This window comes from Terrapene carolina, unplaced genomic scaffold (assembly GCF_002925995.2).
Source record: "Terrapene carolina triunguis isolate 2854851 unplaced genomic scaffold, T_m_triunguis-2.0 Scaffold148, whole genome shotgun sequence".
Lineage (NCBI taxonomy): Eukaryota > Metazoa > Chordata > Testudines > Emydidae > Terrapene > Terrapene triunguis.
The window spans coordinates 8,206,073-8,232,523 of NW_020664499.1; the positions used below are offsets into that span (position 1 = coordinate 8,206,073).

Consider the following 26,451-nt stretch of genomic DNA (forward strand, 5'->3'; position numbering starts at 1 on the left):
ATGCACGCAGAGCGCATGCATCTAATTGGAATCGATATGAGCAAGCACTCGAAGAAGAACTTGGTCAAATAAAAACCAATTTTCACCACAACACTAAAGGTATTTCTCAATGACAATGGTTTGCTTCATTTTGTTTCAAGAGCTACTACAGAAGTGCCTTTTTTTAAAATAATGAGGGAAATGTATTTCCCCAACTCTTCTCTCATTCAAAGAATGGCTGATCCATTTGCTCAAACTTTAAAATAAGAATTCACCTTCAAGCAGAGACCTAACTTGGAATATTTCTGCCTGAAAGGCAACCATTTCAGAAAGTTATGAGTGACTACAATAGGGGACGGTGAGGTTTAGACTGGAAATACAGAGGCAATCTTAAGTTATAAAATATGTTGCTAGAATTTCCAGCTAAGTTTTATGTTTTTATATAGTTTAAAACAGAAGCCTGAAATTCTAAAGACGCCTCAGGTATTTTGGTCATAAAACCAATAATTTGCCAGTGTTTTAATGCAGATAAAGTCATAGTCTAAGGATCTAACAGGCATAGCAATGGAAGTAAATGACCTCAGTACTGCCCTTTTACGTATCACTAACCTAGGTAGTTTACATCTTCCAAAAAAGAGACATTCTGTTGTTTTGTCTTGTTTTTTTAAACTACTGTATGAGTTCTGTGCAGAAGTAGGTTTGCGTTTTTCCTTTGTGGCCTAATACTTTACCTGTTTATAATGAGTGACAGAGGCCATTTGACAATGTAATCAAAAGAAAATGCTTCTAGGCCACTGAGAGTGAGCTCTGTAGGATCAGCATTGATAATGGCCTTTTCCTGTTTCGTTTCAATGGCCAGAACTCTCAGGAGCTGTGTAATGAGATCATGGGGCATCAGGTCAATCTGTAAAGAAACAAAGAGCAGGAAAAAGATGTTGCTGGACATTTTCTATTATTGTTTAGCTGCAGACATGTGTGGCAAGAGGACTGGCCTGAATGCATTGTACGAAGTGTTGTTAGATTCATTCTCAAGTCTTGAAAACAATACCCAATTAAGTAATAGCGACTGGTACAGTATCCATCATGCTGTTGATGAGCTAATCAGCAGTGTCAGTTCTGGTGACATTAGAGCATGAACAGATAGAAGAATGGTCAATTTGATGTTTTGTGGAGAGATCATTAAGTTCAAGAGAGCTAAACAAGGGGCAGCAAAGATCCATCTCTGCTGAATGTCAGTTACTACTGGATAGCTAGACCTGAATAAAGGTTCAAGAAGCTCTTGGGACTTTCATGCAAAAGTTTCTGAACATAATAGGTAGACAGACGCTACTAATTGACTCAAACACTTCATTTTATTATTTTGGGCTATGGGGTTCAGAGCTAGAAATAAAAGCGGAAGTACCCACTTAGCAGTACTACAGATCCTTTCAGCACAAGAGTCAATAATGAAGCAGGAATGGAAGTGGAAAGGAGAGTATCCTGAGACAGCTGAAGAGGGCTTTTACTTCCATCTATATTTTCTAGGATTCTTTGCTTTGCTTTTACAATTTTCTTTAAAGCATATGGATTTTTCTAGGACATGGATGGGCCTCACTGCTCTATTTCAGATTATTTTCTGCTTATATAGACTCTTACCTTTAAATCGTCTTTAAATGGGTCTGTGTTGGCAGTGCTCATTCTCAAGGCTAATTCAAGCAAAGCTTCTAATCTAGTAGGTATAATGTCATCTACTGGCTTTTTCAGCTCCTCTTCTGTTAGATCCATGAAGTGAACAAAGAAATCTCCTTGGTCCATTAGGAAGTAGTGCTTTATAGACCTGCTCGACAAAATGCAAATACAAAAAAGAAGGGAGTTAGAAAGTAAGTTAAGTTTCAGAGTGTTAGTCTGTATCAGCAAAAAGAACAAGGAGTACTTGTGGCACCTTAGAGACTAGCAAATTTATTTGTGCATAAGCTTTCATGGGTTAGAACCCACTTCATCAGATGCATGCAGTGGAAAATACAGTAGGAAGAGAATATGAAAAAATGGGGGTTGCCATACCAACTATAACTAGACTAATTAATTAAGGTGGGCTATTATCAGCAGGAGAAAAAAAACTTTTGTAGGGATAATCAGGATAGCCCATTTCAAACAGTTGACAAGAAGGTGTGAGTAACAGTAGGGGAAAAAATAGCATGGTGAAACAGTTTTTTGTTTGTGAAATGACCCATCCACTCCCAGTCTTTATTCAAGCCTAATTTAATGGTGTCCAGTTTGCAAATTAATTCCAATTCTGCAGTTTCTCGTTGGAGTCTGTTGTTGAAGAATTGCGACTTTCAGGTCTGTAATTGAGTGTTCAGGGGGGTTGAAGTGTTCTCCGACTGGTTTTTGAATGTTATAATTCTTGATGTCTGATTTGTGTCCATTTATTCTTTTGCGTAGAGACTGTCCGGTTTGGCCAATGTACATGGCAGAGGGCATTGCTGGCACATGATGGCATTTATCACATTGGTAGATGTGCAGGTGAATAAGCCCCTGATGGTGTGGCTGATGTGATTAGGTCCTATGATGGTGTCCCTTGAATAGATATATGGACAGAGTTGGCAACGTGCTTTGTTGCAAGGAAAGGTTCCTGGATTAGTGTTTTTGTTGTGTGGTTGCTGGTGAGTATTTGCTTCAGGTTGGGGGGCTGTCTGTAAGCGAGGACTGGCCTGTCTCCCAAGATCTGTGAGAGTGATGTATTGTCCTTCAGGATAGGTTGTAGATCCTTGATGATGCGCTGGAGAGGTTTTAGTTGAGGGCTGAAGGTGATGGCTAGCAGCGTTCTGTTACTTTCTTTGTTGGCCTGTCCTGTAATAGGTGACTTCTGGGTACTCTTCTGGCTCTGTCAATCTGTTTCTTCACTTCACCAGGTGGGTATTGTAGTTTTAAGAACGCTTGATAGAGATCTTGTAGGTGTTTGTCTCTGTCTGAGGGATTGGAGCAAATGCGGTTGTATCTTAGAGCTTGGCTGTAGGCAATGGATCGTGTGATGTGGTCTGGATGAAAACTGGAGGCATGTAGGTAAGTATAGCGGTCAGTAGGTTTCCGGTATAGGGTGGTGTTTATGTGACCATCGCTTATTAGCACTGTAGTGTCTAGGGAGTGGATCTCTTATGTGGACTGGTTCAGGCAGAGGTTGATGGTGGGATGGAAATTGTTGAAATCATGGTGGAATTCCTCAAGGGCTTCTTTTCCATGGGTCCAGATTATGAAGATGTCATCAACGTAGCGCAAGTAGAGTAGGGGGCATTAGGGGACGAGAGCTGAGGAAGCATTGTTCTAAGTCAGCCATAAAAATGTTGGCATACTGTGGGGCCATGGGGTACCCATAGCAGTGCCGCTGACCTGAAGGTATATATTGTCCCCAAATGTGAAATAGTTGTGGGTGAAGACAAAGTCATAAAGTTCAGCCACCAGGTTTACCGTGACATTATCAGGGATACTGTTCCTGACGGCTAAGTAAGTTAACTATCTGTAATGCTAAATGTAGAAAAAAAGGAGCAAAAGCCATCAGCTCTCAGCCAGTATGCAGACTCCCATGTAGAGGATGGATTTTCCTGTGATTGGACATACAACTAGAACTATGATGTCTTCCTTTTTCCCCACCCTCAGATCCGGGTGTTTGTGTATTCAGATTTTTATTAAACATGTGCCCCATTCCTGGGCAAAAATTCTCTTGAAAACATGCATCTTACCTTTGGATCAGAACAATCAGGTAGGGCTCAGCCTAGAGAAGGTTCTGTCCCCAGTGCCTGACAACCTAACCTTGGTCTACCCAACTGCATCATTCCTGTGCAACATAGCTGTCCTGGAGGATGAGGAGATCTCTAAAGTAGCCAGGGCCCAATCCATTCAGAGCTGTCAATTAGGTGCAGTATCTTGAACACTCTGATGTGAAGAAGCGGAGTTCACAAAACATGTGTGTGTGATATGTTTGCATAGGCTTTTGCTGCTAATGAGGTGAGCTGCCATGTGGAGTGTCAATTTCAGCCTTCTTGTGATGGCTGTGTTAAGCCCAAGGCACAGTGAACTGCAGTAGTCTAACCTGGGGAAAATGAAAATGTAGTTCTTATCTAAACAAGAGGAGGAAGAGGGCCAGAGATGGATGAGGGCATTCCTTGTCCTTTTGACAATTTTTATGTCCAGGAGCAAAGGTGAGTCCGGCATGACCCTGAAACTGTGTGTCACCTGGACAATCTGATGCCCTTGATCACTGGCAAGTTTAGTGTATGAAGTCACTCAAAATGTGCCCCTTCCTGCTATCATCATTTTTGTCTCTCTTATATTGAGCTTGAACCAACTACTCTCATCCATCTGCTGATATCTTCCAGGGGCTGAGACATCTTGATGATGGCAGGAGTCGAATCAGTGGAGGAGACATACAGTTGTGACATCTGCATGTTGCTGATGCACGAATCTATGGTGTCTCATGATCACTCAGCAAGAACTCAAAATAGGTGTTAAAGGGGGAAAAAGTGGGGGACTCTGCCTGAGACAGGATGGGTGATGGGGAGTAGTTTCCTACAACAATTCTCTGGGATCTCAACCATAGTTAGTCTCCAAAGCTCAGGTGTTCACCAAAAGCACAGTAGGGCTCATACACTGAAGGCTGCTGAGAGATCTACTAGTATCAGCAAAGACATTTATTTCCTGTCTAAAATAAGAAGAAGTTCATATATCAGCCCCAGCAGAGTTGTTTCTGAGCAGTGTTCTGGCCTGAAATCTGACTGTGGTACCCAGGACACTGACAGAGGACATACTCTACTGGGGCTTGAAAGCCAGCAACTTTTCAATGTCTTGGCCAAAAAAGGGGAGATTGGAAACATGGCAATGGTTGGTGAGCTATTAGCACTAAGTGGAAGCTTCTGAAAGATGGCTTCAGGTGATCTTCAGTGGGATTCTGCCTGTGACAAGATTATGGTGATCAACAGATGGCTCAGGCAGTGGTGCTATAAGGAGGGCTTTGGGATGTATGGTCACTGGGAGGCATTCATGGACAGAGGATTGTTCTCTTGGGATGGACTTCACCTGAGTAGGGAGGGAAATAGACTTCTAGGATGGAGGCTGGCAAAACTGATTAAGAGAGCTTTAAACTAGGAATTGGGGGGAGATGTCCTAGTAATCTCCATGCCGGATTTTAACACTGAGAGGGAAGAAAACGAAGTAAGAAAGGAGACAGCCGTGGGTAGGGGAATGGACATAAGGAGGAAGGGTAATGTAGATACCAGTCTAACAGGTGATACTGGCAGTAGAATGTCTGGGCCTAATCGGGTAAAGAATGTGAGCGAAGCCAAACAGCAAAAATAAAGATGTTTGTACACCAATGCGAGGAGCCTAGGTAACAAAATGGAGGAACTAGAGTTACTAGTGCAGGAAATGAAACTACATATTATAGGGATAACAGAAACATGGTGGAATAGTAGTCATGACTGGAGTACAAGTATTGAAGGGTATGTGCTGTTTAGGAAAGACAGAAATAAAGGCAAAGGTGGTAGAGTAGCACTGTATATCAATGATGAGGTAGACTGTAAAGAAATAAGAAGGGATGGAATGGATAAGACAGAGTCTGTCTGGGCAAAAACCACATCAGGGAAGAAAGCTACTGGAGCCTCCCCTGGGATAGTGCTTGGGGTGTGGTATAGACCACCGGGATCTGATTTGGATATGGATAGAGACCTCTTTAATGTTTTTAATGAAGTAAATACTAATGAGAATTGTGTGATCATGGGAGACTGACTTCCCAGACATAGACTGGAGGACAAGTGCTAGTAATAATAATAGGGCTCATATTTTCCTGGATGCGATAGCTGATGGATTCTTTCACCAAGTAGTTGCTGAACCAACAAGAGGGGATGCCATTTTAGATTTGGTTTTGGTGAGTAGTGAGGACCTCATAGAAGAAACGGTTGTAGGGGACAACCGTGGTTCGAGCGATCATGAGCTAATTCAGTTTAAACTAAATTGAAGGATAAACAAAAATAGATCTGTGACTAGGGTTTTTGATTTCAAAAGGACTAACTTAAAAAAATTAAGGAAATTAGTTACGGAAGTGGATTGGACTGAAGAACTTGTGGATTTGAAGGCGGAGGAGGCTGGAATTACTTCAAGTCAAAGTTGCAGAAACTATCAGAAGCCTGCATCCCAAGAAAGGGGAAAAAATTCATAGGCAGGAGTTGTAGACCAAGCTGGATAAGCAAGCATCTCAGAGAGGTGATTAAGAAAAAGCAGAAAGCCTACAAGGAGTGGAAGATGGGAGGGATCAGCAAGGAAAGCTACCTTATTGGAGGTCAGAACATGTAGGGATAAAGTGAGAAGGCCAAAAGCCATGTAGAGTTGGACCTTGCAAAGGGAATTAAAACCAATAGTAAACGGTTCTATAGCCATATAAATAAGAAAAAAACAAAGAAAGAAGAAGTGGGACTGCTAAACACTGAGGATGGAGTGGAGGTTAAGGATAATCTAGACATGGCCCAACATCTAAACAAATACTTTGCCTCAGTCTTTAATGAGGCTAATGAGGAGCTTAGGGATAATGGTAGGATGACAAATGGGAATGAGGATATGGAGGTAGATATTACCACATCTGAGGTAGAAGCCAAACTCGAACAGCTTAATGGGACTAAATCGGGGGGCCCAGATAATCTTCATCCAAGAATATTAAAGGAACTGGCACATTAAATTGCAAGCCCATTAGCAAGAATTTTTAATGAATCTGTAAACTCAGGGGTTGTACTGTATGACTGGATAATTGCTAACATAGTTCCTATTTTTAAGAAAGGAAAAAGTGATCTGGGTAACTACAGGCCTGTTAGTTTGACATCTGTAGTATGCAAGGTCATGGGCAAAAATTTGAAGGAGAAAGTAGTTAAGGACACTGAGGTCAATGGTAATTGAGACAAAATACAACATGGTTTTACAAAAGGTAGATTGTGCCAAACCAACCTGATCTCCTTCTTTGAGAAGGTAACAGATTTTTTAGACAAAGAAAACGCAGTGGATCTAATTTACCTCGATTTCAGTAAGGCATTTGATATGGTTCCACCTGGGAAATTATTAGCTAAATTGGAAAAGAAGGGGATCAATATGAAAATTGAAAGGTGGATAAGGAATTGGTTAAAGAGGAGACTACAACAGGTCATACTGAAAGGTGAACTGTCAGGCTGGAGGGAGGTTACTAGTGGAGTTCCTCAGGGATCGGTTTTGGGACCAATCTTATTTAATCTTTTTATAACTGACCTTGGCACAAAAAGTGGGAATGTGCTAATAAAGTTTGCGGATGACACAAAGCTGGAAAGTATTGCCAATACAGAGAAGGACCGGGATATCATACAGGAAGATCTGGATGACCTTGTAAACTGGAGTAATAGTAATAGGATGAAATTTAATAGTGAAAAATGCAAGGTCATGCATTTAGGGATTAATAACAAGAATTTTTGTTATAAGCTGGGGACGCATCAGTTGGAAGTAACAGAGGAGGAGAAGGACCTCGGAGTATTGGTTGATCACAGGATGACTATGAACCGCCAATGTGATATGGCCGTGAAAAAAGCTAATGCGGTCTTGGGATGCATCAGGCGAGGTATTTCCAATAGAGATAAGGAGGTGTTAGTACCGTTATACAAGGCACTGGTGAGACCTCATCTGGAATACTGTGTGCCGTTCTGGTCTCCGATGTATAAGAAGGATGAATTCAAACTGGAACGGGTACAGAGAAGGGCTACTAGTATGATCCGAGGAATGGAAAACCTGTCTTATGAAAGGAGACTCAAAGAGCTTGGCTTGTTTAGCCTAACCAAAAGAAGGCTGAGGGGAGATATGATTGCTCTCTATAAATATATCAGAGGAATAAATACCAGGGAGGGAGAGGAATTATTTAAGCTCAGTACCAATGTGGACACAAGAACAAATGGATATAAAGTGGCCATCAGGAAGTTTAGACTTTAAATTAGACGACGGTGTCTAACCATCAGAGGAGTGAAGTGAAGTTCCCCTTCCAAGGGGAGCAGTGGGGGAAAAAGACATATCTGACTTCAAGACTAAGCTTGATAAGTTTATGGAGGGGATGGTATGATGGGATAGACTAATTTTGGCAATTAATTGATCTTTGACTATTAGCAGTAAATATGCCCAATGGCCTGTGATGGGATGTTAGGTGGGGTGGGATCTGAGTTACTACAGAGAATTCTTTCCTGGGTGTCTGGCTGGTGAGTCTTGCCCACATGCTCAGGGCTTAGCTGAGCGCCATATTTGGGGTCGGGAAGGAATCTTCCTCCAGGGCAGATTGGCAGAGGCCCTGGGTTTTTTTTGCCTTCCTCTGCAGCGTGGGACACGGGTCACTTGCTGGAGGATTCTCTGCAGCTTGAAGTCTTTAAACCATGATTTGAGGACTTCAATAGCTCAGACATAGGTTAGAGGTTTGATACAGGAGTGGGTGGATGAGATTCTCTGGCCTGCGCTGTGCAGGAGGTCAGACTAGACGATCATAGTGGTCCCTTCTGACCTTAAAGTCTATGATTCTATCTGCAAGCTCTCTTTCAAAGAAGCGTTTATGGTCTGATATAAAGTATTCGTTGGTGGTCTTCACCAGGCATGAATGACAGGTAGCAGTTTCAGAATAGGTGGGCCAGATACACCTCAGAGCTTCCAGGGCCTCTATCCAGGGGATTGGTCTAAATTCCACCAGAGGAGGCGGGACGGGAGGCAACCTTGGCTCTGGAGAATTTACCTTTGTTGCAGTGAGGTCCTCTGATTCTAGCAATTTTGTTTGTGAAATAGGCAGAGAGCTCTCTACAGAGATAGGGGCTTTGGTTTGCAAGGATTCTGGGTCTGTTAGGTATCTTACTGCATGGACCAGCTTTGCTGGTCATGATTTGACAAATGCAATTGTATAAGATTCTTTCAGTTGCCTTTAAGGCTGTAGCAGATGTCCACAGGTAGGTACTCACCTTTTCAGGGACTGACCATGAGGAATTTGCACCATAGGTGCTCCAGCCTTCTGCTTTCACACTTTATTTGATGTGGTCTTTTGAGAACCACAGTGACCTATGCGGGAAATATGGGGGAAGGAGCTATTTTAAGGCTTGCTTGTTGAGGTTTCTGGCCAGCAGCTAATTGCAGCGTTCTACTAGGTTGTTTTTGCACTGGTCCTTTGGCTGGGTGGTTTCCCCCACTTAGTTCTGAAGGTTTTGAGGGACCAAGAACTTGGGTCACACAGGGATCTACAAATATGCTTGACAACTGAAAGTTTCAGATAGAATACATCTGCTGCTGGCTGAACAGATTACATACAACATAAAAGTGGACGATAATTAAAACCAGACTGGACAAATCACTACGAAGCATCCTATTAAGAATGATCCTGCACTGGCCCTGAGGAATACATTGGATGATTTAATATGTCTATGATTCGGTGAATTCCAACTGAGATACATTTTTGACCTAATACTTGGCAGAGCCATTTGTTTTTCACATTAAACTCATAAATCTAGTTTGCTTTATTTTTACAGATCAGAATTTCTATTGGAACTGCAATGATGTAATGGTAACATGGCATGGAAAAAAAGCAAAAGGTGAAAAGATCATTACTTCACTATTAAATACAAACATTAATATACATTTAGGAAATAAATCAAACCTCAAATGAGCCACAAGTTCTTTTTCCTCCATTAGGAAATCCAGAAGAACCTTGCTAGCATAGTTATAAGCTTTTTCTATTTGCTCCACATATGCTCGCTCTTTCAATGTGTAGATGACCTCTTTAGCCTCAGGGCAGGTAACATCACAACCACATTCTCGAACAACATTTAAATATTTCCCTAAAAGAAAAAAGTGGCAGCTGCTGTTTAGTCTGACTAATATTAATGCAATTAATTTGCACTCTCTCAAACAGGTAGACATTTAGGCCAAAACTTTCAAATATAAGGGTATAATTTTCAAAAATGTCTATGTGGTTTAGGAGTCAAGAGGACTCAAGCACTTTTAAAATTTTTACCCTAGGTATCTAAAATTAGACTCCTAAATCCACATATAGGCACTCAGAACTGGCCTGATATCCAGAAATGCTGAGCAACCTTAGCTCTCAATGAAGTCAATGGGAGCTGCAGATACTCAAAACCTTTGAAAATCAGGGATTATATCTCAGAAATGCGGAGCACCTAGCACTTCTCACTGAGAACAATGGGAACTGATGGGATGTTGGAGATTTGTGAAAAACTGGATTACTTCATTTATGTGCCTAAATCAGAGCAAAGACCTTTTGAAACTCAGGCTTGTTGTAGGTGCTGCACCCTTCTGAAAGTCAGGCCCCAGGCTACATGTGAGGATTTCAAAGCTGTTTACAAAGACTCACAACCCACTTTTGTGAGGTAAGTATGGATTATAGGGCTGTCAATCGCAGTTAACTCACATAATTAACTAAAAAACAATTAATCGCAATTTAAAAATTAATCTCGATTAATCACAGTTTTAATCGCACTGTTAAACAATAGAATACCAATTTAAATTTATTAAATATTTTGGATGTTTTCTACATTTTCAAATATTTTGTTTCAATTTACAACACAGAATACAAAGTGTATAGTGTTCACTTAATATTATTTTTATTACAAATATTTGCACTGTAAAAATGATAAAAGAAATAGTATTTTTCAATTCACCTCATACAAGTACTGTAGCGCAATCTCTTTATCGTGAAAGTGCAACTTACAAATGTAGATTTTGTTGTTGTTACATAACTGCACTCAAAAACAAAACAATGTAAAACTTTACAGCCTACAAATCCACTCAGTCCTACTTCTTGTTCAGCCAATCACTAAGACAAACAAATTTGTTTACATTTATGGGAGATAATGCTGCCCACTTCTTATTTACGTCACCTGAAAATAAGAACAGGTGTTCTCATGGCACTGTTGTAGCCAGCACTGCTAGGTATTTACATGCCAGGTATGCTAAACATTTGTATGTCCCTTCATGCTTTGGCCATCATTCCAGAAGGACATGTTTCCATGCCGATGAGGCGCGTTAAAAAAATAATGCATTAATTAAATTTGTGACTGAACTCCTTGGAGGAGAACTGTATATCTTCTGCTCAGTTTTACCAGCATTCTGCCATATATTTCGTGTTATGGCAATCTCGGATGATGACCCAGCATATGTTCGTTTTAAGACCACTTTCACTGCAGATTTGACAAAACGCAAAGAAGGTACCAATGTGAGATTTCTAAAAGTAGCTACAGCACTCGACCTAAGGTTTAAAAATCTGAAGTGCCTTCCAAAATCTGAGAGCATGTTTTCAGAAGTCGTAAAAGAGCAACAGTCCAATGCGGAAACTACAGAACTGGAACCACCAAAAAAGAAAATCAATTTTTTGATGAGGGCATCTGATTCAGATGATGAAAATGAATGTGTGTCAGTCCGCACTGCTTTGGATCGTTATCGAGCAGAACCTATCATCAGCATGGACGCATGTCCTCTGGAATGGTGGCTGAAGCATGAAGGGACATATGAATCTTTAATGCAGGCCTGCACAACATGCGGCCCGGGGGCCGCATGCGGCCCGCGTGGGCTCACTGTGCGGCCCGCGGGGGTTGAGTAGGTGGGCTCATTGTGCGGCCAATGGGGGGGTGAGTAGGCAAGCGGCGGGTGAAGGAGGGGGACTGAGTAGGCAAGCGGGCGGGCAGTGGCGGGGAGTGAGTAGGCGAGCCGGTGGAGGGGGGGCTGAGGAGACGAGCGGCGAATCAGTGGCTGACCTGTTCTACTGATCTGGTCTGGCTCCCATCCCCTCTCCCAGGGCCGGCTCCAGGCACCAGCGAAACAAGCAGGTGCTTGGGGTGGCACATTTCTAGGGGCGGCATTCTGGCACCAGCCATCATAGGCGCCGAGTCCAGGGCATGGGGCCCCGCCGCCCCAGCTCGCCTCCGCTCCGCCTCCACCTGCCCCCCTGAGCGCGCCACCGCCATTCCACTTCTCCCCCCTCCCTCCCAGGCTTGCCGCGCGCGAAACAGCTGTTTCACGCAGCAAGGCTGGGAGGGAGGACAAGCTGAGCGGCGGGCGCTCAGGGGAGCTGGCGGTGGTGGAGTGGAGGTGAGCTGGAGCGGGGAATGGTTCCTCTACACCCCCATTACTTCCTGCGCCCCCCCACCCTAGCTCACCTCTGCTCCGCCTGCTCCCCTGAAAGCACCGCCACTCCGCTTCTCCTCCCTCCCTCCCAGGCTTGCCATGCGCAAACCCGCTATTTCGCGCAGCAAGGCTGGGAGGGAGGAAGGGATGAGAAGCCGAGTGGCGGGCACTCGGGGGAGGTGGCGGTGGTGGAGCGGAGGTGAGCTGGAGCAAGGAGTGGTTCCTCTACCCCCCCCGTTACTTCCTGCGCCCCCCGACCCTAGCTCACCTCCGCTCCGCCTGCTCCCCTGAAGGCGCCGCCGCTCTGCTTCTCCCCCCTCCCTCACCTGAGAGGGAGGGGGGAGAAGCGGAGCAGCAGCACACCCAGGGGAGCAGGCAGAGCGGAGCGGAGGTGAGCTAGAGCGGAAGGTCGCAGGGGGCCCGCAGGAAGCAATGGTGGGAGGGAAATGCGGCACGCCATGGGAGGAGGCAGGGCTGGGGATTTGGGGAAGGGGTTCAGAAGGGGTGGAGTTGGGGGTGGGGCCGGGGGCAGGGGGGAACGAAAAAAAGGGGGGGGGGGGGGCCAAAAATTTTTTTGCTTGGGGCGGCAAACATCCTAGAGCCAGCCCTGCCCTCTCCAAGGGTTGCAGCTGTCTGGAGGTGCCTGCCTTCCACACCTTCCTCATTCACACCTCATTCATTCAACAGGGCAATTGATTACAAAGTGGGGGGAAGATCTTATTCTACTTCTAGCAAAAAGACATTTTTCTTTTACCTTAATTATACTACCTTAGGGGCCCGCTATAACAAATTACCGAGGTTCAATACTGCTGTTTCGGTGGGGTGGCGCTGGGGAAGGAGGGTTTGTTTCCGCGGGGCAGGTGGCACTGGGGGGGTGGTGGTGTGTTTCGGCAGCGCTGGGGGGAGGTTGTTTCTGTGGGGCGGTTGGCGTGCGGGGGGGTTTTGGTTTGGGGGGGGGCTTGGGGGGGGTGGGGGGGGGTTGCCGGCGCTCGGGGGGTTTCGGCCCTCAGCTGTTTTCTTTGCAGTAATATGGCCCTCGCCGCTTTACGAGTTGTGCAGGCCTGCTTTAATGCATCTCGCACGTAAATATCTTGCAACACTGGCTTCAATAGTGCCATGCGAACGCCTGTTCTCACTTTCAGGGGACATTGTAAACAAGCAGCGGGCAGCATTATCTCCTGCAAATATAAACAAATTTGTTTGTCTGAATGACTGGCTGAACAAGAAGTAGGACTGAGTGGACTTATAAGCGCTAAAGTTTTACTTTGTTTTATTTTTTGAGTGCAGTTATTTTCTTGTACATAATTCTACATTTGTAAGTTCAACTTTCATGATAAAGAGATTTCACTTTCATGATAAAGAGATTGTACTTGTTTTAGGTGAACTGAAAAATACTCTCTTTTTTACAGTGAAGATATTTGTAATAAAAAATAAATATAAAGTGAGCACTGTACACTTTGTATTCTGTACTGTAATTGAAATCAATACATTTGAAAATGTAGAAAACATCCAAAAATATTTAAATAAATGGCATTCTATTATTAAGAGAGCGATTAATCGTGTGATTAATTTTTTTTTAATTGCTTGACAGCCCAAATAGATTATCATCACCGTTTTACAGACAAGGAAACTGAGGCACAGTGAAGGGAAATGACATACCCAAGAATAGAACTCAACACTCCCAGGTTCCAATCCTGTGTCTTAACCATTAGTTGATCCTTCTTCTCTGGAAGGAGTATGCCAAGGCATACTGTAGTCTTCCCATAATAAAAAATGCTGATTAATAGCCCCAAATCATACACTGACAATGTGAAACAGAAAACTTGATGTGATTACTGACTTTCATTATTGTGGCAAATTGCCGGCACTATTATGATGGGTCCTGCGCTTTCTCCTCTTGTGGGGGGTTTCAGGGCGCTGTTTCTCACCCCTGATCTGGGGTATCAACTGTCCCACTAGTGTCCCAGAGAAGGGGAGTGGAGAGGGATGGACTCGGGCCTGCCCTCTACTCCGGGTCCCAGCCCAGGGGCCCTAGGGATAGTGGCAGACCACTTGAACTAGCGATACTTTCCCCTGGACCACTTCCCTCTTCGGCCTTCTAGCTTGTGGGGGCTTCCTGCCCTCTCTCCGCTTGGGCCAAGTTTCTCTCAACCCCTTGTCTCTGTGGAGTCTCTCTGCTCTGCACAAGCCGGGTTTTCCTTTACCTAGGGTCTTGGTCTTCTGGCCCGCCACAGCACTTCTCCAAACTGCTCTCCTCCAAACTGCTCTCTGCTCCAACACCAAACCACTCTGCTTCAATTCCTCCAAACTGCTCTCCTCCAAACTGCTCTCTGTTCCAATACCAAACCACTCTGCTTCAACTCCTTCAAACTGCTCTCTGCTCCAACACTAAACCACTCTGCTTCAACTCTTTTCTCCCTGTCGATTGAAACAGAGGGTTTTTAATCAGGTGACTGGCTTCAGGTGCTCTAATTGGCTTCAGGTGCTCTAATTAATCTATAGCAACCTCTCTTCCCTCTACAGGGAATAAGGCTCTCATCATCCTGGGGCTTACATATCTCCCCTCGATCACTCTCCTGCTGCCCTCTGGCCACGCTGTATCACATTATGCACGTCTGTGCATCTCAAGTGCAATTTAAAATGTTAATGTCGTTTAGTGCAACTATGAGCTGAATAGTAGAAGAATTTATAGCAACCAATCACTTTCATCCTGTGTTGTCACTGTACATCTTAGACACTTCTATACATTCACAGTCACAGTCACTTACTTACCTGTGCTAAGTATCTTGTCAGCCATTTTCTGTAGGAATGATGGAATTTGTTGCTGAACAACAGTATATCTTTGATCCCAATATTTGTCATTATAATCCTCTTGTATCTTCTCCTTCTGCAACTCATGTTCTTCCACCATGAACTCACTGTGCAATTAAAGCGGGTTTTTTAGATACAACAACAAGTACAAACAAGATTACTATTTAACTTGACCTCAAACTGGTAATGTGATCTATCAGAAATGGGAATCCATAAGACTTCTGGCTCCTGGAACAATTCCTAATAAATGTTTCATGAGCACTGGTGTCTTGATGATTGGTATTCAGTTGTGGCAACAGAAATGGCAATATGGTGAGTCTCAGTATTGACCTGTAGCCTTCACCACTGGGGAATGTAAATAAGTGAAGCCATATATAAAGCACCATTTGTAATTTGGAATTTTAGAAGACCTCTACCAGGGCTAAGCACAATTCAATTACAGTGGAATAAACTAAGAAATTAGCATAATTTTAGTGAAATATGTACATTCCCACCGCAAGAAAACATGTTTCTCTCGAAAATAAAATATCTAAACAATCAATATGAACTATAATTTTTCTAGTATTCTAAAAATGTTATCCAATCATTAAACACACAATGAAAATATTCCATAATCTGTTAGATTACAAAAAATGCATCAATAAAAAACTTAATTCCACAAAAACCGGGATATTTCACATTTCAGTTCCCAGAGTAACTGTAACTCAAAGTGTTGATAACCTGTCCTGTTAAATAATCCTGTTAATGGATGTAGTGAGGTGGAGTGGCCTCCCTCCAAACTTGAGAGCAAGGGACCACTACACTCCCCCTGGTGGGAAGAGACAAACCTGCCCCGCTCCCCTTGCCGGAAGTACCAGGGCAGGGCAGGACATATAAAGGGAGGGCGCTGCAGCTCAGTTGAGCGGGAAACATGGAAGGAGGCAGTTGTCTTCAGTCCACTGCAGAACTCTGGAGCTGAAACTACACTGTGCAGCACCCTGCCCCCAGAGGAGACCAACCCTGGACAAGTGTTGCCAGGACCCCTGGACTGGGGTAGGAAATAACCCAAGGAAACCAGATTTTGTCTGGTTTTGTCGCTGGAGCACGAGTCAGCAGGTTTTGGTGGGATCCCCAGTGACCTAGTGGCAGAACCATCTGCCACTGTTAGGGCCCTGGGCTGAGACCTGGTAGAGTAGGGTGGGGCCTATTCACCCCTAGGCTAGAAGGCCTGTGCATTCTTTGTGGCTTGCCCCAGCCAGGAGACTGGGGGTCCAGACTGTATTTGCTGGCTGCCCTAGCCAGGAGGCTTAGGCAAAAGTCTGCTCCATGTTCTATCCCGTCCAGAGGGCCAGAGCCCCAGACTGGATGTTTGCTGGTTGCCCTAGCCAGGAGGCTTAGGCTAAAGTCTGCCCCCTTTCTCTGCCCCAAGAGTCCTAGACTGTTGAGTGCTGTCTGCCTTAGCCTGGAGACTTAGGCTAAAGACTGCTCCCTGTTCTGCCCTGCCCAGAGGGTAGGAGTTTCTCTTATAGACTGTTAATGCTGTCTGCCTCAGCCAGGAGGCTGTGGGCTCTGCCTGCCTAGAGGCCCAGAGCCCTGGACTCTTGATTGGTGTCAGCCCTAGCCAGAAGATTCTGGGCTAAAGACTGCTTACTGCTCTACTTTGCCCCTCCCAAGGGGGCTAGAGCTCCAGACTGTTAATGGTTGTGTGTCCCATTAGGAGGCTATGAGCTATAGACTGCTTGCAGCTCAGCCCCGCTAGCGGGGCCTGAGCCCAACTGCTGCTGCAGTGAGGCAGAGTGGCCTCCCTCCCGGCTTGAGAGCGAGGGAGCACTAAAACGGACTATAGCTAACACTACACAAACTGAGCAGAAATAAGGTGGTTTTCAATCTGACCTGAGTGTGTGTAAAATCTTAACTATAACTATACGCTAATAGTTTTTTGCACTTAATTTCCTTGAATTTTAAAAACAAAAGAGACAAAGAAGGTTCCAGTGCATTTGACTATATGGCCACAGACTAAAAGCATGTGCATTTAAACATGTGATCTAACAACCCCTCATTCCAGTCAAAGTTTGCTGAGTCTGGGGCTGTGCATCCCTGTGAAAACTAGGGACTGACAGAACAGGGGACCCAGCAGGAAGTCTCCCTGACCAGCTGGGCCACCTATTTTTATAGGTGTTTTTTTTTTTTTTTTTTTTTAAACATAGCCCTGGAGAGTACAAAAGCACATTTAATTACCACATTTTTCAAATATGGCAGGATGATGAAAGGGAAGGCTAGCTGACAGGGAGCTGAAGCAGTCATGGTTAAGATGATTCAAAGCTCAAATGGTCTGTCATAATCAGTTTACACTGCATTTTGTGTGCAGAGCTCCACAGACATGAATTCATATGGTCGGTATTGTTCAAAATGAGATGACAGCAGCATGCAGTATGAAATTTTAAAATATTTTTAGTTTTATTAAATTATTTTAGTTATTACTAAATGAAATTCCTTAACCTATGTCAAAACCACCAATCCTCAGGAAGAATGTTATCTATACTACAGCTAGAATCATACAACTGGGTCAGTGTCTACTTATAGCAACAAGGTCCAGTACAACCAAACAGCAGCATTCTTCTGGCATAATCATGTTGGCTTGACAACATCTACCATGATGTACAGTAACTCTTGCATCAGTGCATTCTAAGGAAAAAAATAAGCAGCTGTCCTTCCCCCGTGCTGCCTCAAACACTCATGCCAGGGACAGAGGACTGCAAGTATTTTACACCATGGATTTTGGGATGTTCTTCAGTACAGACACCTGGGATGTAGGAAGATTGGCTAGCCTGGTTACACAGACCCAGATAGGTGTGTGATGGAATACTCCCATGTATTCACATCCTACATACTACCGTAGTAATCGTTGTGCAAGGTATGCCTTGTAAGGTATCATTTGAAAACTCAAAATTGGCTGGTCAGTATAGTATTGATAAAATATGTGTGGCAACATTGTATATGAAGTTAACATCATACAGAGGAATATTTTATTAACGTATGTTCCAAACCCCACAGCCCTGCCCTGTAATCTTGTTGGAAGCATGTGGTGAGATATTTTGCTTGAATCTGATACAGTTTGTTAAGTTAGGCACTAGAAAGCGTTTTATTTTTATTGTAACCATTTCTGACTTTTATGCCGCATTACTTGTATTCACTTAAAATCTCTCTCTTTGTGGTTAATAAACATGTTTTATTGTTTTGTCTAATCCAGTGTGTCTGGGTAACTCTATTTAGGATAATAGGCTAGTGTGTATTATTCCCTTCAAGGAATAATGGGCTTAATATATTTGGACTATCCAGGAGAGGGCTGGGCAGTACAGGATACACATTTCTGGGGGGAAATCTGGAACTGGGAGTGTGTTGGAGTCACCCTGCAGTATAACCAAGGCTGGTGAAAGCCAGGCTGTGACTGACAGGCTGCAGTTACACAAATACATCTGGGAGTGATCTGCATGCTGGTGGCAGTTGGTGAGCAGTCCAGGTTGGAGGCTACGGCAGCAAGGTATTGCACAGCACCCCAGGTTACAGGGCAAGGTGACATAGCTCCCCACTGGTCTGGATTGTACCTTGGTATGTCACAAGTTGGTTCCATCTCCAGTGCAGGTTGTCACAGCCTGACAAATTGTGTTACAGCCTTGTTATTGAGCAGTACTGGTACCACTCACAGTGAGGAACCATGTTTTAACCATGGCAAGAGAAGTAAACCTTGTGTGGAGTCAGATATTGTATAGCATGGCTACAAACTTATCAAATTTCTATAGTATAGATTGGCCTTAAAATTAAAAGCCAAGCCACTGAAGAAAATTCTGGTTTGAGTTATACAAGGATGAAAAGTAAATCTAAAAAGTGTGCACTCTAGAAAATGCCATTTCCCCATATTACGATAAAATCCCTTTATGCCATTTTTAAGTTATCAAACTTTGTAAAAAGAAAAGAAATTCTGTTGGACTGTGAACAAGCATGATCTACACTGGTTTCTTACTGCTTTCCATGTGAAACATGAGGCATTGGTTTTCATTTATAAAGCCCTACATGGATTGGGACCAGTGCAGTTGAAAGAAGCCCCTCTCCCTGTGACATACCGCCACAGTTGCGGTCAGGGGAGGCACTTAAGCTGGACTTCCCTCAAAAAAAGAAAAAAAAAGAAACTGAGCACTGTTGGCAGGACATTCTTCCCAAGAGCTCCTGACTTTGGAATCTGCTTCTCCATCCCTGGAAATAGCTTGAATCTGATTACCTATATTCCCAGGCTTTGGGGAATGCAGGGCTGCCCTGAAGGCACATCAGGGGAGAGGACTGGACTTCATTTTCAGGGTTTTTTCCACACATCCCCAGGATTGGGGGCAAAGACAGGCTACTAGTTTTATTCTTCGTTGTACAATTCTGTTTTTAATATGTGTAAAATAGGCACTTTATTTTGGTGCTACCATCATTTACTCAAAAGCAAACCAATATTACAGTGCACTAGAAAATGTAAAACTAACAATCAGGATTTATTAATTTTGTTTCAATGTTTCTGTACCTGTATGGATCATTGATGATGCCTCTATAGATCCACTTCTCCAGAATTTCAAAATAAGGCACGCTGGCTGCCTTGGTTAAGTATAGACACAGCTCTTGTGCTTGGCTGTCTCCTGTATAGTTGAAGGTCCTGTCGTGAAGTAAGCTAAGGGTTGACCCTCCCATACACTCACCTTTATCCACAGAAGTGGCTATAATTAAAAAAAAAGAAAAACTCTTAAGGCAAAAGGCATTTAATTTAAATCTACACATTTACAGAATGAGTCATATTGTTAAAGGCTATCAAGGCTCAAAGTAACAGACTGAGAATTCTGAAACACTGGCTTAACTATTGGCAATTCACACAAACATCTTATTATGGAAAGAGTTATCAGCTAATTAGTTGGCTAGATTTCAGCATAAGAATTGTGGTTTATTAACTCAGCTACTACATAAAATGCAGCATGCTCCTCACTTTTGAAGTGCACACATGCTATTATTTAGCTGAGTCTCAGCAGCCATTCCGCTATGCAGTCAACATTTAAAGGTGACCTGAAAACATTTTTTTAATAAAATAAGAACAGATGTTAAAAAATCCTCCAAGTCACCAGGGTTAAAGTCAAGCACATGCACAAATGTTTGCAGGATCAGGGTCCAAAAACCTCCCTAGACCCAGGGGACACAGGAACAGGTCCATTCTCCAGATGGGTAATTGAGGAATCCTAACGTATGTCTACATTGCAGCTCAGAGCGAGCCTCCTAGCCTGGGTAGACAAGACTCATATTAGCTCAAGCTAGTGTACTAAAAATAGCAGTGTGGGCGTTGTGCCTCAAGCAGCAGCTCGGGCTTTCAAGTCGACCTGACTATTTGGGACTGAGCTCAGGTAGCTAGCCTGAGTCTCCACTAGAGCCACAACATCCACATTGTTATTTTCAGCACGCTAGCTCAAGTCGAGCTACAATCGTCTGTCTACCCGGGCTGGGAGACTCACTCCTAGCATGAGTGCAGACATACCTAAAGTGACTTGCTAAAGATTACATAGGACATTAGTGACACAGCTGGGAAGAGAAGCCTGGTCTCTAAGGGTACATCTACACAGGAAGTGGCAGGAAGTCTGAGCCCAGGTTGACAGACTCGGGCGTGCGGGGCTCACGCTCCCACACTAAAATAGATATGTAGATGTTGAGGCTCGGGCTCTGAAGCCTGGGGGAATGGGGGGTGCTTCAGAACCCAAGCTCCAACTCGAGCCGCAATGTCTACGTAGCTATTTTTAGTGCGTAGCACAAGCCTGAGCCTGTCAACCTGGGCTCAGACTTGCTGCCGCTCACTATGTAGATGTATCCACTGGTGGTAGATGTTTATTTTCTCCACTAACACACACAGTTCTCATGCAAATTGCTTCAACCTCTGAATTCAGTTAGGAATACAATAAAATTTGGGTAAAGGGGATGCTTTGCTAAAGCAATGGGGCAAGTGCAAAGTACTACTAGCCATAACTGAGAAGAATTTGTTGAATTGCATCGAGACTGGAAGTATGTGGTCATGCCAAGGAAATACACTCCCAAACTTGGCACAGCATTCTGCAGTTATGCCAGAATGGTGTTCTTCTTCAAAAGTACTATACTAAAGAAATATTGTACTTGGGGCAAATGAATGGGTTAGTATTACAGTGTGGGGCAGGAGATGGGAACTGCAGGACACCTGCATGTTTCAGAGCAAGGGGAACCTTAACTTAGCTTGTTAGCTATAGCATTCCAGGAAAGGGAAATTTAAGGAAGTGGCACTTTTAAGACAGTTCATCTGGTCTCCCTGAAGCAGTACACACCGTCCCCTCCACTTCAAAATTCAGAGAATCTTTAAAGAACAGATTTTTATTTTGACCAAAAACCTCTGGTTAGGCTACAGAGGGGTTTTAAGGCCCCATCAAACTGAAGAGGACTGATTCAACCTTAACTATGATTGTCACTAACAAACAGTGTTATGGAGGCACATTAAAGTCAGTAACAAGTCAGTAAACCTGTTGATACAGCACTAATTAAACCACTGCTACTTGGTCCTCTTCTGGAATCTCATAACAGAGTTTTGATAATTAAAATCCTCTTTAGAGTTCACTTTGAACACTGTACAGAAGCAGATTACTGCATGTAATGTGGGCATCATTTATAGTTCTATGCAGCTTTTGGAACCTCATGACAAAGGCATGAAAAATTTAACAATCATTAGAAAGTATGGACACCTACCAAGTGAAGCAAGAATTTCCATGGTCCTCATTGTGGGCTGGATATAAAACCACAGTTTCTGTAGGGACAAAAGCCCTTGTCTCTGAAGATGCTCCAGCTGGGTGATAAGAATCATGTATTCTTTGATAAGGGTCCTCATTGCTGCTGCCAAAGCATGATTTACCTGCCCGTACTCGAACGAAGATTTTTCCTCAATGAACCTGCAAAAAGCCGTACAAAAAATTGTTTGTCAAGGCAGTGTTTATATTTTCAGGAGCTGTATTTACATGTCATTGTAGAAGGATGAAGGGCAGAGTGCAACCTAGTTAAAAGCTGCACTGTCATCTTGAAATCTATGCAGTTTTTTAAAAAATAAATATAAAGTAGCTTTAAGGATTATACCTGCCTTGACTCCCTCCAGTCAATTTTTGTTGTTTAACCATCACATTTTTCTATTTTTAAAAGCATTCCCTCCCCCTGGTGCTATGTGAAATGTAGGGTAATAAGCTATTGCTGACTTCATATGTGCTTCTGATTCTAGCCACTGGGGGACTTTAACAACAATATTTTTTATTAAAGTAGCACTCAAGGGCAAACATAGATGAAGAACATTCCCTGCTCCAGGGAGCTTACAAAAAATACACACAGATGAAATGAGGGAATAACATACATGCAAATAAGCATTGTGCTGATCAGCACACAGTTAGTTAGTTACGGGCTTCACGTTGGGTTTTTAATCTGGGAACACAGGTTAGGGGAGAGGAATGGAAGGTATGGGGGAGTTAGTGAGAGTAGGAACAGGAAGGAAGGAACAGGCAGTCCCAGCTCACCACCTGCCTAGTCATGGTCACAGCAGGGCTCAGCAACTAACTGCTAGGTGGTAAGGGATGGGCAAGTTGGCAAAGTGAAAGTGAGCTTGACATTGCAGTAAACTAAGAAAGCAACTCCGTAGGGTGGAGTTAAATTGTCAAGGGCCTTAAAGGTGAAGGTGAAGCCAGTGGAGGGACAGAGAAGGGAGTGATGTGATCAATAACAAGCCAGGAAGATGATCTGAGCAGCAGCAATGTGAACGGACTAAAGAAAGGCAAGGTTGCAGTGAAGAGGTGATTACTGTAGGACCTGGCTGAGATTTTTAGCTGTGTAGACAGAAAGAGAATACTGAATCTTAGAAATATTACATAGGAAGAAGTAGCAAAAATTAGACATAGTCTGGGTTTTTAAACAAGTTTTTTCCAAATTAATTAGTATCCCACTAGAATCAGTCATCATAGCAGATTTTAGTGAAGTGTTGGACTCTTTTTTTTTGGACACATGCTAGAAGCATTATAAAAGATCACATGTAAAAAATAGGGTGAAAAGATGTCTAGAGGTTGCAAAACCCTACAATGAAAGATTTTATTTTTTTTCTCCTCTCCACATTCCACATATTCACAAGTAGATTTCTTCCTGATTTCTACAAATTTGATGGACTCAGGGCTTCATAACGAAATCAAGTCTATCATGATCTCTGATCATGCACCAGCAATACTACAATTTCCCCCTCCCAAGACAAACTGGATTTGTAAAGGATGGAGACTGAACTCCTCTCTTTTGAAAGATAAACATTCTCAATACTCTGTCACAGAAGAAATTGGGTTTTTCTTCAAAACAAATGATATGCCAGAGATATCCTGACCTACCCTATAGGATGAGCTTTTATTAGGGGAAGGATCATTTCATACTCAGTGGTTAGAAAGAGGGCTTACCAGGCTCAGCTCCTGGAATTAACCAAACAATTTAAACGTCTAGATTTAGAATGTGCAAACTACCCCTCCCAAGGAAATCTTAAAAAATTAATCTTCAGTGTGAAGTAAATAGATTGACTTCAGCACAAGCCAAATTCGCTCTTTTTATACTCAAACACACTGGGAGTTGGGAAAAAGAGGATAAAAGTATTGCATGCAGATTAAAAGTGAGAGGCCAAACATCCCGAATAGTATTCCTCAAATCAGAACAAGGATAGGTTATTACTAATTAAAAAGAGCTCAATAATCAATTTTTGAAATTCTACCAGTTCAATAATTTTTTACGATAATAATTCACCACCTGACCCAAAAGAGCCGAATAAAGTTGTTCAAACTCAACCTCCCACAAATCTCACAAGAGCAACATGCAAGGTTGACATCTCCCTTGCAATCCAAGGAAATAATCAAGTTCATAAAAGAAATAAGCCTGAGCAAGACTTCCCCCACCAGGAGGATGCTTACTGATAGAATTTATCAAAGTCTCAAAGAAATTCTGGCTCCTAAGCTATTATACATTTCCAAAAACGCCTTAAATAAAGATATGTTACGTCCTACTATGAGGAAAGCCCTAACTATTGTACTATTTAAACTGGGTAAGGATGTGCAAAAGTGTAATAACTATAGACCCATCTCTTTAATCAATACTATATAAAATACTTTCAAAAATACTGTCTGAGAGGCTTGAAAAAGTAATGAGTGATAGGGTTCATCCCAATCGAGCGAGATTTATTTAAAAAAAAAGCATGATTCAGATCACACACAGGTGATTAATGTTATTGCATTCCACCAACGTTCTAGAAATTCCCATGCAATCATTTAATCATCTTGACACATAGAAATCTTTGACAGAGTGAAAAGGCAATATCAGTTTCTTACCCTAGATAAATTTGAGTGGGGAAATTCTTTATTTCATGGATAAAACTGTTATATTATAATTTCAACTCTCACATCTTAAAAAATAGCACAATATCCCTCCTTTGATTTTTTGGGGGGAACTAACCAGGGATGCCTGCTCTCCCCTCTCCTGTTCAATCTAGCATTAGAACCACTTGCAATATTATATTAGGGAATACAGGTATTTAAGGGATCAAATCAGGGACTCAGGAGACAAAATCTTTCCATATGCAGGCATCATCTTATTTATTAGAGATCTGGATCAATCTATTCCAGATATCCTACATACAATAGATAACGGACAAATTCTCTGACTTACAAGATACATTGGGATAAGTCAGAAGCAATGATGATCTCATTGGATCTATTTGGAAGTAGCTCTCCTGTAGGGACATTTAGATGGCAACAGAGACTTCAGATATCATGGCATCCTGTTCTCAAAGGAAATTAAGAACATAGGCAAGGTTAACCTAGCTTCAACCATGCAATTAGCAACAATTTAAATCGATGACAGGGACTACCTCTCTTCCTTTGGGAAAAATAAACAATTAAAATGAATGCCTTTTCCAGGATCCTTTTTATTTTGAATTCCCTCCCTATCTATATTCCTCCCTTTTATTTTCCAAAATTAACATGTTCAGTCCTTCTTGTGAGGTGCCGATAACAAACCCAGATTCTCCTTACAAAGATTACAGCTCCTTGTCAAAAGAGGTGGGTTTAGATTTTCCAACTTCAAACTTTATCATCAGGGAATAATTCTTAGCCAAGCTGCACAGCAGCTCATTCCCTCCTGCTGTAGAGCCCCAGATCGGCTCCAGCTGGAAGAAGAATTGGTTGCTCCTTTACCCCTTTCCAATGTGCTGCATTTGGATTACTATCGATTCCCTAAAGAACAATTACCACTATTATGGCAGTCAGAAATACTTGGCATACGTCTACTAAATTTAAAAATCACCCTTTTCTACATAGCAAGGCCTCTATCTGGGGTAACTTGAAACTCTCTCTAGCAGGCAACCCCATCATTTGGCCAGACTGCATTAGGAAAGGGATTTTGACTATCAGTCAATTTATTGAAAATTATACCTTCCTCTCCTTTACAATATTAAAAAAGATGTTCAATCTACAGATCAAGGAGGAGTGGGAATGTATCTAACTTAAAAATGCCATCTCCTATCTGTTTGGTTCCAATGCCTGAGCTACCCCGACCCACCTGAACTGCTTTCATTTCTCCAATTATTAACCAGATTGCCAAGAGCTATGGTAACACTATATAACAAACTTGGACAGCAAATTTGACTTAAATAGATTCCCTAAAAAGAAATGGGAGGAGAAACTAGGCCAATTATTCTCTGCTAACCAATGGAAACATATTTTAGCCAGTGCTCTGAGCTGTTCCTTGGACCTCCGTTTATGATTAATCCATCAGAAAATCATATGGAACATGCCTTAGACCCCTCTCCGACTGTTCAAAACAGGTGCCGCTTAGTCAGACAAACGTTGGTACTGTGATTCAGCAGGTGCTAACTTCACCCGTATGCTCTGCGAATGCTCCTATACCTGTAGGTTTTGAGCAGAAGTTAACTGCAGAGTTAATTTTTTCCTATAAAATAAAATTTGTCTTACAAGCTAAACATATCATTTTAAACCTAATGGATGTTAACTGGAAGCTGAATAAATCTGAAAAATTTTGGCTAAGCAGACCACTAATAATTGCTAAAATTACTACAAAAATGGAAATCCAAAAAGTGACCAACAATTGAAAACTGGCACATAGATTTCATAAGCTTGACCCTCTTTCCGTGATGGCCAAGAAAAATTCTCAGAGACATGGGATGCTTTCCTGGAAGTATCTGAATGATCCTATTAAATGCTTCCTTCCTGCTCTCTACCCACTGCCTTTCCCTGCCCCCCTACCTACACCTCCCTTGCTTCTATTTTTTATCTTAGTAATTTTTCTTTAATTAGTTGGATATTTGTAAACAAATTTTGTTTATACAAAATACAAATTACTGATTTATATTTTAACCTTTCCTATTTTATTTATTTATTGATAAAATTAAATGTATCAAATATAGCTATTATAAGAAGTTTATGTATAGTCTGTCAT

The 26,451-nt window shown here is 42.5% G+C and overlaps 1 protein-coding gene across 2 annotated transcripts in view; it reads right to left on the bottom strand.

Annotated features, from left to right (window-relative positions):
- Positions 1-26,451, bottom strand: part of LOC113405057 (gamma-tubulin complex component 2-like) — a 100,734-nt gene that overhangs the window by 44,079 nt on the left and 30,204 nt on the right. For both annotated transcript variants that reach the window (XM_026653749.1, XM_026653747.2), the window contains exons 7-12: positions 21,688-21,887; positions 19,469-19,658; positions 14,890-15,035; positions 9,635-9,815; positions 1,615-1,795; positions 711-883 (exon numbers count right to left, since the gene is read on the bottom strand). In XM_026653749.1, coding sequence (XP_026509534.1) covers positions 711-883; positions 1,615-1,795; positions 9,635-9,815; positions 14,890-15,035; positions 19,469-19,658; positions 21,688-21,887 — 1,071 coding nt within the window. The remainder of the gene's footprint in view (positions 1-710; positions 884-1,614; positions 1,796-9,634; positions 9,816-14,889; positions 15,036-19,468; positions 19,659-21,687; positions 21,888-26,451) is intronic.